General features: G+C 34.5%; 1 protein-coding gene across 3 annotated transcripts in view; it reads right to left on the bottom strand.

Annotated features, from left to right (window-relative positions):
* The window catches only part of CNOT2 (CCR4-NOT transcription complex subunit 2), a 130,386-nt gene that overhangs the window by 68,427 nt on the left and 49,502 nt on the right, over positions 1 to 12,457 (bottom strand). For 2 of the 3 annotated variants that reach the window (XM_019455088.2, XM_019455086.2), the window contains exon 2: positions 10,119 to 10,191. In XM_019455088.2, the coding sequence (XP_019310633.1) occupies positions 10,119 to 10,191 (73 nt within the window). Of the gene's footprint in view, positions 1 to 10,118; positions 10,262 to 12,457 lie in introns of all 3 variants that reach the window. The other variant, XM_019455087.2, reaches the window with a different exon arrangement.

Consider the following 12,457-nt stretch of genomic DNA (forward strand, 5'->3'; position numbering starts at 1 on the left):
ATTGTCAGAAACAATTCAAAGAGTAAAAATGTGGTTTGCTATAAGCACAGAACTAACTACTTGTTAGATATGTAGGAAAGAGGTACTTGACAGAGATACTATAAAAGACCTAACAGTCAATTTTAAAAAAGAGTGTTTTCTTTAATGTTTATTCATTTTGGAGAGACAGAGACAAAACATGAGAGGGAAAGGGGGAGAGAGAGAGAGAGAGAGAGAGAGAGACAGACAGACAGACAGACAGACAGACACAGAATCCGAAGGAGGCTCCAGGCTCTGAGCTGTAAGCACAGACCCCGATGCAGGGCTTGAACCCACAAACTGTGAAATCAGGACCTAAGCCAAAGTCGTGTGCTTAACCGACTTAGCCACCCAGGTCCCCCTATTTTTTTTTTTATCTTAGTAATTGGTATATCTAGAAAGATGTAAGATCTTTGTATCTGTATCTAGAAAGATATAAAGATCTGTACTATTCTAGGGTGTGATAGTTTAGGAGTAAATACAATTTGAACTTATGCATGTGTACAGGATGTCTGAAATTGAGGACCAGAAATATCCATTTACTCTGACTCTAAATGCGGCCCTAAAATAAACTGCTTGATGAAATTGGGTCCCAAAGATTATAGGTTGGAAGTTTTTGTAGTATGTCATGAGGATATTCATATTCAAGTAGCGATCAAAGAAGCCCAACTAAAAGAACTGTGGGCTAACGGACATGACAATTGTGGGTTAAGCAAAAGTTCTTTTTAAAAGGGCTATCTTGAAGATTATAAACTTTGGAAGAATCAAGATGATAGGCTGTGGAAGGAACCACAACATGTGTCATTCCTTAAATAAAAATTTAATTACTTTAAATAATTTTGCCTAGGTTACACATAATAAAAAAAATTTTTTTAAAGTTCTCCAAGTAAAAGGAAAATGACAATATAAAGAAAGGTAAGGAGGGAAAAGGAAAGGGAACTGAAGGAGGCAGACAAGAAAGGGAAGAAAAAAAAGTTGTAAGAAGAGAAAAAAGGGGAAAGATAGGATGGAAAGAGAAAAGAAAGAATGGGAAGGGATGTTTTCAATTATGGATGATGATAAGAAGCAGAAATAATAAGCCCCCTCAAATTACAATGAACAATGAGAATATAGAATAGAAGCAAGAAATGCTTCCCGTAAGAAGTGAAATTTCACTTGAGATCTAGAAAATGATTAAGATCATGTTTCTGGTACTAGGATATACTATACACAAAAACCAAAATGCTCCACTCAAAACCAACTTAAAAATGTTCCATGAAGTATTGGTTCAGCCAATCAACAAATATTCACTAAGCATATGCCAGACCTTATTCACAAATGCAGATACAGTGTGAACAAAATATCAGTGAAAACTAACACAGAGATTACATCTTTATTTTTAAATGAATTGTTAAGGGAGAAAGGGAAATTCAGCACCTCAAAACAAAGTAAAAGCTAGAGTTCAGAGAAGACACAAGTTTATATCCCCAAAGGAGAATTTGCCCAAGGTAGAAAAGCTGTTAAAAGACCTTCTCAAAAAGCAAGTACCTTAAACGGGTATACCATAATTGTAATAACCTCTTAGTGAAGAAAGCACTTGAATATCATGATTTTGATGCTAGGCAGAAAGAGGTAAAGGAAAGCTCTTCTGAGAATCAACAGCCATAAACCAGCCTGAATTCACACTACCTATATGGACTGCAACCTAAGGTAACATTTTATTTTTAACTGGTCCTGGACTGGTAGACTCTTAGGCACTGGCAAAAGCAAATGCAAATCAAATCCCCTTGGGGGATGTCCTTCCACCTAGTCCTCAACAAATTCCCACAGCTAAGAAACATGAAATGGTGACAACACACACACAAGGAAACAAGGTACCACAAGTGAAAACCAGCAGAAACAAAAGACATTAAGAATGATCTGCCAGATGGGCACCTGGGTGGTTCAATTGGTTGGGCGACCGACTTCAGCTCAGGTCATGACCTCACAAGTTCATGAGTTCATGAGTTCAGGCCCCACATCAGGCTCTGTGTTGACAATTCAGAGCCTAGAGCCTGGAGCCTGCTTCAGATTCTGTGTCTCCTGCTTGCTCTCTGCCCCTCCCCCACTCATGCGCGCACACTCTTTTTCTCTCAGAAATAAACATTAAAAATAAATTAAAAAAAAAAAAAAGAATGATCTGTAGCAATTTCCAATTGCTGGATTTATCACACATTAAACACAAGAATGTATATAATAATTAAAGAAAAAATATGATAGAATCCAGATCTAACAAAGGAATGAATAATGATAATATGTGAATAATAATGGGCAAATATGTGGGTAAAGAAGACACAGACACCAAGATTAACAGATATGATCTAATGGGAAAAACAGCAATACACCCACCAATCGATCAATACACATTTTGTTCCAAGTTCATAAACAGGTAAGTGGTATCATACTAACTACACTCTCTAGCTACAGTGAAACTGCGTGAGAAATCAGCAACAACTAGAAAACTAGAAAAATCTCATAGATTTGAAAAATTTTAAATGACAAATCTGTAGCAAGGCTGACAAAGAGAAAAGGGATATAGTCAACAATCTTAAATATGAAAAAGGCGCTACAGAAAAAAATCTCTTTATCCTGATAAGAGTATATCCACGCACAAAAAAATACTGCAGCAAATATCATACTGGTGACAACTTAAAGCTTTTAAGACAAGAAATAAGACAAAAGATTTCTATTAACACTTCAACAATGTATCAGAAATATTATAGAGTTCAGAAATCAAGTTTTAATAATAAAAGTATCAAAACTGCAATTTCCAGATGATATGCTTATCTACATGAAAACTCCTTAGGAACCTGCAGATAAATTATAAGAATAAAAAGTTTAGCAACATTAATGGATACAATAATCAATCTACAAAAAATTGAGTGTAGGGGCACCAGGGTCGCTCAGCCCGTCTGGTGAGTGTCAATTTTGGCTCAGGTTATGATCTCACCATTAGTGAGTTCGGGCCCCGCTGACAGTTCAGAGCCTAGAGTCTGGAGCCTGCTTCAGATTATGTGTCTCCCTCTCTCTCTGTCCCTCCCCTGCTCAGGGTCTCTCGGTCTCTCTCTCTCTCTCAAAAATTAAAAAAGAAACATTAAAAAATTTTTTAAAGATATGGGAAAATATCTTCACTTACTTGATTTCAATATGGAAATGTCTTACACAGTTTTTTAAATTCTTTAAAAAAACTTTGACGTCAAATGTCGTATCAGTATGAACACTGTCGAGGTACTCAAAATTATTAAAAACACTCCTAAAAATACTCTTGAAAGGGCTTTTGTGAATTTAAGTTTCCTGAATTTTGAGAACATGGCTTGGTTCAAAATACTCTTCTAACTTCATCAAGCTCCCTCTTCAGTTGTTTTCATGTAACGTTTAAAAATACTGGGTTGAGCATCAGACTCCTGATTTTGACTCAGGTCATGATCTCAGGGTCATGGGATGGAGCCCCACGCTGGGGTCCATGCTCAGCGTGGAGCCTGCTTAGGATATTCATTCATTCTCTCTCTCTCTCTCTCTCTCTCTCTCTCTCTCTCTCTCTCTCTCTCTCCCTTCCCCCACTGCCCCTCTCCCCTGTTCAAGCTCTCTTATATACATATATATACACACGTATATACATATAATATACATATATATATACATATACACACACACACGTGTGTGTGTGTGTGTGTGTGTGTGTGTGTGTGTGTGTATCTGGCTGTTTTCTGAGATTTTCTGGCTCTGTCCTCCTCTCTCATTTTTATCTAGAGGTTCTCTTTACTCTGTCTCTGCTGTCTCTATCCTGCTCAATCATGATTCTATTCCCAGAAACTTCTCAGCAGAATCCTGGAAGGGAGCACTGGTAGGCCAATCTTGAGAGATGACAGAGCAAGGCTGCTCACATTAGGCCTCACTACAGGTCCTTTACACAGATCCAATATACAGGTGGGCAACATCTCTCCCAGTTTCAAACTGGATAATCACTTTCAAATTGGTTGTTCACCACTCGGAGGTGCTTCTATTCTCAGTCAAGATACCCCAGTGCTTTTCTCTACCTTCTTATGTACTGAAACAGATACACGTGGGTTTTTTGGTTATTTCTCATCTGCTTACATTTGGGAGGGTTCATGGGGATACCACATCACCAAGTTTTGTTATAAATGTTTTCATGGTTTGGGTTTTGCTACCCAGTTGATCTACTTTTATGTGGGAATTCAGAAAGATTTTAAAAACTAACCTGCCCTCATCCCAGAATCTAAGCAAGGCCTTAGAGTATATTTTGAAAATTAATTTTGCTTACTTCTGTATTTTTTCTGATTCACAGAATTATCTGCACTCATGTTTTAATTTTCCTAATGATGAATGACTTAATGATGAACACATACTAATATTTATGAATGAAGCAAATTACTTAAATGAAGATTTTTTTTTTTTCCGAAAGAGAATGTATTTCCCAACAGGAGCACTACAGTGAATACAGATACTGCCAGATATTTTAAATGTTGGGGAAACACAGCAGTTATCTGTCAAGATACTATGCTAACTACTGTTAAGTGGCTTAGACCTAATTACTCAACAGAGCTGTTCAGTTACTTCTTTTGGCCTAGGGGCACTGTGAAAACATTATTAAGACACTAAGGGTACCATATACCATGTATCTCGATGAAACTTGCTTTCTGGAAAAAATCACCTCATTTGATGATTTCAGAAGATGGAAAAGAAGTATCAGAAGATATAATGCAATGAAAGTAGGCTAACATTGTTAGCATCCTGTAATTATGAGCCAACGATGAGTGCCTTGGGAATTCATTTAACTTTATGTTCTTGGCCAGGGGAAGAAAAATAAGGAGGAAACAAAAATAAAAAATAAATGTCAAAATTTATTAAAAAAATATTCAAGTCATGGAGTCAACAGGATTTCTGTTGTTGATAATGTGATCATGACATAAGCAGAAGCATCACATTCAAAAGTGTAATTATAGGCACTAACCTCATTGTGTAACTGCAAGTGAATTTAATAGTCATCCATTTTGAATGTCTTCTATACCCTTGCTTCATCTCTGGCCACAAACAATAGGGTACAGCCATTTGTTTACAAGAGTTTCAAAAGAAAGGAAGAATAAACTGTGAACCAGCTCATTGGTTTCAGACATCGATTTCTGAACCAATTCCTTCCTCAGCTAACTCCTGTTTACCTTAATGCAGTGCCAAACAGCAACAATGATGAAAGCCTCCATCTTTCTGCTCTAGGTATCAGATCTACTCTGACGACTCTTGAATTGCTACGTACCCATTTGAAAGAAAATTCTTGTTCACTTTATTAGGTGTTCTTTATATTCATTATGCATTTTTAACACACTTTAACATATTACAGATTCTAAGATGCTTTGATGTTGGTGCTGTTTTCAATCATACTAGAAGGTATCAATGAATGGTTACAAGCTACTATGTTACAACTATGACTCTAAGATACCATGTTGTAAGATGTATCCTGACAGCAGAAAAATATAAATTTTCAATAAAATGTAACTCAGAATAAAAGAAACAGGGTACATCATTCCTTATTTACATTACATTTTTATTGCAGTATAAAAAAATAAAAATGTAATTTGTATATCGTGCTGTATAACTGTCTTGCACACCAAAAGGAAACATATCTACTGATGTATTTGTGTTAAAATAATTAAGCAACTTGTATTTTAAATGCTTTCTATTATGCAGAAATACTTGAGTGAATACTTGAGAGATAAGTATTTAGTGTTTTGGCCATATCTGGGAAATTGTTCTGGGTGGGCTAGAAATACGTTCTTTTTTCCTATTTCAAGTAATGAAATATATGGGCAAAGTCACCTCACAATACATAAAGATGCACCTGTATACACTGAAACACACATGTTACAAAACTGTAAAAATAAAAAGAATGAAACAGAAAATTCAAACTAGTGATTACTTCTGAGAAGGAGGCAAGGGAAGGGTGGCACATGGAAACTTCTCCATTAAGTGTAATAATGCAAGCTGCAGAAAAATGCTAATTTGTTAGAAACAAAGACAACAAATAACATTTGCACTTACGTCGTTATTTGAAAAGATCTGAAAAGATATACACTAAACAGTTAAGGTAAACTTTCAGCCTATTTTATATTTCCATTATTCTTCAAAGTTTTTGCAACGCATACCTGTAACTTCTGTGATTTAAAATATAAAAAGGAAATAAAATATTTAATGATGGGGGAGGGAGAAGGAAATGACAATACAATCACTGCCATAATTCTGTGGCATGTTATATCCCACAAAGTTAATGCAGCAGTTTCAACTGTGAAGTATTCTTCAGGAACATACGGATTAGGATGCATTAGATTCAGTTTATAGGTAACAATGAACTAACCAACATGACATTATCAATGACCTCATATTATAAAAAGTTCCATTCAGAGTAACATCTAAAAATCTTGGAAATATCAGTAGTTATGTTACCCAGCACACTCTACAATTTCTTTCTTTCACTTAATTCGTTTTATTTAACGTTACTGAAACATTCATTAAACAACTATTATTTACCCAAAACCATGGTAGGTACTGGCAGTTCCACGATGAACAAATACAGCTCTAGCTCATACAGTAGTACCGTCCAAGACAATATTCTGAAATGACCTAAAATTTCTACATCTGCACCGTCTGATATGGTAGCCATTAAAGGAAAGTAGCTGTTAGGCATTTGAAATGTGGCTAATACAACTGGAAAACTAAAATTTTTAAATTTTAATTCAAATACATTTAAATCTAAATAGCCACTTGTGGTTAGTGCCTACAGTATTAGCACAGGTCTACAGGAAGACAAGGACAAATAGATAGCTTACAATGTATTCGGTCAACACTAAACTATAAGTATCTACAAAGGTTATGAGAGCAAAGAAAAGGAACACTGAGCTCATATAAGTGTACTTCTGGAAGTACTAATAATACCTAATTCTTGAACCGTGTGAAACAAAGGTGAGGCATTACATGAAGAGGAACTAAAACAAGTAAAGGCTTAAGTGTAAAAGCGTATGGTAGGGAGATTAAAATCAGTTTTGTATTCCTAACTGAAAAAAATTCATACTAGGAAGTCAGAGGAGAGACATTGGAAGGGTAAATAAATGCAGATTGGGGTCAGAATATGGAAATACTGTATAAAGTTTAAGAGTTTGGTTTTATTACATATGAGATGGAAAGCCAGTGATGAGTTAAATTAGTAATTAGCATGGTTGGATTTGTACATACTTATCATTGAAATAAATTAGTAGAAATTAAAGGAAGATAAGTAAATACTGGCAAAACTGGGGGATTATATTTTCCTGAAAAAAGCTTGGCAATCCTTTCAAAACTGAATGAACTATGAACCATTTAAATAATTAAATTCTCACATGAACTAATAATATAGCAGTCTAAGCAAATAAAATTCAACTACTTGATTCAAACTCCAAAAACTTAACTGGGTTTAAATTTATAGAAAGAAATGAAACAAAGTAAATACCAGTATAAAAATCAGTACTTCAACCAACACCCATTTGAAAGTCATTAGTTTTTAGCACAAAGGTGAAGGAATACATTTTCTTAAGCTAAATTCCTAAGGCTTTTTATCAGGTCTACAAGGAAATGAGAATTAGAGATCTTTCTTATTAAACTCTGGAATATTAGCCTACTATTATCAGGATATCTAAATATCACTATAAATCATCAAGTGCCCTTCAAAAACAAAACCCCACGAAAGATGAACTGAGTGCAAACACTGGTACAAAGAAATCCTATCTTATCCATGAAAAAAACAAAATTCCTCAAAATGGAATTTTTAAAAAAATCCAAATCATTTCGTGTCAGCATATATGAACTTTTAGTGCTACCCATACAAATACAAGTGATTTATTTGATATTATTTTGAATTTCCCATGTGCTTTTAATATACTCATCATCACATCAGAAAGGGAAATTATATTTCTATATATGTCCTTTCCAAGAGTCTTCAAAAATAAAATAATTATGCAATGGAGATTTAAACAATTGTTTCCAACAATATTTCAACATGTATTAAGTGTTACTAAGTAACAATAAAAAAGGAGAAATATTTTCAGACAGAAAAACTCTAACCAAGAATTTTTTCAAAGAAGCTAAAGAACCTGGATTATTGGTAAATAATGTAACTGGAACAATATAGTATTTTTTGAGTAGAGTTAGCAGGAATTAGAAAATCTCTTCATGTGTAAAATACAATGTCATTTTGTTCCTTTCTTAATGAAAATTTTGGAATTCTATATTAAAATGATTCCATGAAGTAAATTACCATACTGTATAACCATACAAAAGTTCTATACTTACACTTTACCAACCTGATTATGAGCACCAAAAAGCCACATAGCCTAGAATCACAATACTCTTAAAATAATTTAGCAGAACCTATCAAAAGATGCAACAGCCCAAGCAGTGTGACCACTTAAACTCTTATGAGTCAAGGTACTTGGAAGTGGTTGTGAGGCCGGAGGAGCTAGAGCAAGTAGGAAAATGAGCAAAGGCCATGTTGGTCAAGTCTGTAAGAACCCTGAATAGATAGAAAAGGTTACAGGGAGAACTGTGTCTGCAGAGCCACAACTACGGCTTATTAAAATCATAAAGATCTGGCAAGAAACTTCAGATAGCAAGTGACAGGAAGAACAACTGGACACTATTTTTATTAGGCACAGTGCCCAAATGAGAACCTAAAACAAGTAAATCTAAATCTTGTAATCAAAGGATCTTTGCTATAAACACCACGAAGACCCATTCACAATTTTTTCCACTATTTACCTTTCCACTTTGAGGGAAGAAAAGATTAACTGAGCTAAAATAAATGATTAGCAGAGAAATGGTTAGAATCAAAGCTGCTGCTATAACACTGAGTTGCCTTCAACAGCCTAGAGGGAACAAAACTGGTAGGTGGCAGGGTGTGAGGGAAGCTGAACATGTATGTACCCATGCAGAAAGCCTACAGCTTATCCTTACCTGAGCTTTGAACTATTCTGTACTCTGAATTACTGCATAATTTGGTAATGTTATTATTAAAAAAGGAGAGTTTCTTTGAAAAATGAAATTCAAAAAAAATTTTTTAATCACTATTTCATACCACTATCTTTAAAATTCACCTTCCTTTAAAACCTCAGAAAGAGGAATATTACACTTCAACCACCTTTTAGCATCTTTACATGCTACATGTAGGGAATGGATACTATTAACCAGCTTAATAAATGACAAAACAAGGGGCGCCTGAGTGGCTCAGTTGGTTAAGCGACCGACTTCGGCTCAGATCATGATCTCGCGGTTTGTGAGTTCGAGCCCCGCATCAGGCTCTGTGCTGACAGCTCAGAGCCTGGAGCCTGCTTCGGATTCTATGTCTCCCCACACCCTCTCCTGCTCCCTCAAGCTTCAGATTCTATGTCTCCCTCCCCTGCTCACGCTCTGTGTCTCTCTGTATCTCAATAATAAATAAACGTTAAAAAAAAAATTAAAAAAAATAAATGACAAAACAAGAATCTAACATTATAAGGATAGCAAGCTAATGAGAAATTCAATAGAATTTGGGTCTCTGAGCACCCTGGGATGTTGCATTTCTATTTCTTTTATATTCTAACCAATTTTGTCTACACATCTGTGATGCTCTATTAACCCTGAATATAGCCTAAGAATTCAGGTTTATTCCTCCAGGAATAATAATATGTACGTATGTGTACATATATATATGTACACACACACACACACACACACACACACACACTCAGCACTTTGTTTTACAGAATACTAGCTCTGAACCCAGCCATGGAGTCATAAATTGTGTACCAGATAATCTAAGTTTTGACATATACATAAAGAATTACGTTGACACTAACAAAATATACATTTACCATAAGCATGATTTAAATGTTCCCAACTATTTCAGCTGTCAAAGCCAACACATGCATTTTAAATTATAAGCCAAAGTTTTCATATTGGAGTATATCCAATTTGCTGGTTTCAATTAAATATAACATATTAAACAGTTCAATGTAGCAATATGATCAAAAGACAAAAAGGGGGAAAAAAAAAACTGATCTTACCTGGTAGTTTCTTTTCTCAGATAATGTATGTCCATCAGTCCTCACCATAGAGTCGTGTCCTTTCCTCACAGTACTGGAGGCAATCAAATAGAACTGTCACTCAAGGGTCGTGTCACAGGAAGGACCGCCCACCAGTTCTCCCTCTAGAGTGGAATTATCCAAAAGCCGTCAAAATTACTAACATGTAAACATATGAACAGCAGCAAAAATATCCAATATGATACACATAAAACAGAAACAAAAAGTACTATTTTAATATCATAATGCATCTTTCTCTTAACCATCTAGGGAGGGCTAGACTGGTAGATACTTTAAAAAATTATTAAATATAAAAAACTCTTATACTCTCTCCAATTAAAACTGTACACCAGACCTCACACACAAAGAGGACACTTATGGTCAATAAAACAGTGGACAAAAAAATTTCAGCCTTCAACTGATATATTTTTTCTTTTAAATACTCTATTAGTCTCAGAAATACCCAATTAATTCAGATGCAGTTGTGTAATTTCAAATCATTCTCCTCCTAAGGTTTGTTTATCAGAACTGTTATTCATTCAGTTTATGAGGTTTATTTCTATGCCGTAAGACTGGAATATATCATATATTCTCAGGATGATTAATAGATGCAAACTTAACTCAATATTCTATTTAAAATTTACTCCAAGGAAGAGTAGCAACATATGCCAACTTTCTGGATGCCTTTGTCCTTCAATACTCTAATTTCATAATGCTCTATTTATTTATTTTTTTACATTAAAGCAGAGAAATAATAGAGCTTATTTCTTAACTTGGACAGAGATAAATAAATCCAAAATGATGAGGCACTAAGCACCTCAGGTACCAAAAAAAAAAAAAAAAAAAAAAAAAAGTCATTGAAGCAGAGGTGAGAGTCCCTAGAGATGTAAACTCAAAAATGTAAACTGTAAACTGAAAATTAAAAGATCAAAAACTCAAAAGTGGTATCTACAAAGAAGCTGTAAACATTATCTTTTCGAGACAAATGTCTCTCACCTGTTTCAGTAAAATGTTTACCCTAGGGAAATGGTACATATCCTACTGAATTAATATATAATAGTTGCTAACCACTAAAAGTTCAAATTTAGAACAATTATTTAACATCACACGAAATTTGCTTTGGGAGAGGATAATAAAAACCTTTAATTTAAATTCATAGTAAGCATGAATCAATTTTATTAAAACCAATCAACACACACAAACACACCCCTATGGATTACCTCCAAAAAGCAATCTAATAAGGACAGAAAACATTTTCAAGGAAAATAAATCACTAAAAATTAGTATTATTACATAAAAGAATTCACATAATGAAAACCTACATTCCATCTTTGGTTTTATGTCTAATCACAAATACAAAGCTAGTGGGTGCTATACTTTTACTTAATGTGGACCACCTTACACTGTATGTTTGGCTGAAATACTTTAAGATGCCTGACTCTAGGCCAAAAATGTTAATTGCCATTACCAATTTATATGTACCAGTGATATTAAGTATGTCTCTCAAACATAACAAATGAGAAAGATTTTTTAAACTGTAGGTATATTTACTGCCATAAATGTAATCTTTATCATCTAGCAAGGAATTAGGTTAATCATAAAATAAAATTATCAAGTGAACTGATGTTCAAGAATAGTTAAGTGACACACATTCAGCTCCAATTTAAATGTTCATGATTGTTACAAAATGGGAGCAAAACTATTTATTATGTATTTTTACCCCCCACCAAAAAAAACCTAATCCTGTTTTAATGTGTTCTTTAATATTTATTTATTTTTGACAGAGGGAGAGCAGGCATGAGTGAGGGAGGGGCAGAGAGAGGGGGAGACAGAGGATCTGAAGCCGGCTCTGTGCTGACAGCAGAGAGCCAGCTGCAGGGCTCAAACCCACTAACTGTGAGATCATGACCTGAGACGAAGCTGAATGCTCAACCAACTGAGCCACCCAGGAGCACCTAATGTTAGTGTTTTATAAAAATAATAATTTAAAACAACACTTGCCAAAACTATTAATCTACTCATGGCAACTCTGAATTCAATGGATAATAATGTAAAATTTCAGTTTTTTCTTACAGGGCAAATTTTATTTTTCCTTATTAAATTAGCTATGTTTACATTAAAGCCCATACATTACCATCACATTATACTAGTTTCATCAAAAGATGTTAGCAATCTAAAATCAGGCAAGGCAATTTTCAAAGTAATGTAATGTACGTTAACATAACCTAACTATGTAAAAAAAACTATGATGAGAACTTTATATGCTAAATAAACCTTAATTAAAGATAAAAGTTATTTAATCTGTAAACTTACCAGTTAAA

Source organism: Panthera pardus, unplaced genomic scaffold, assembly GCF_024362965.1.
Source record: "Panthera pardus isolate Hobbes unplaced genomic scaffold, ASM2436296v1 HiC_scaffold_6, whole genome shotgun sequence".
NCBI classification, from domain to species: Eukaryota; Metazoa; Chordata; class Mammalia; order Carnivora; family Felidae; genus Panthera; species Panthera pardus.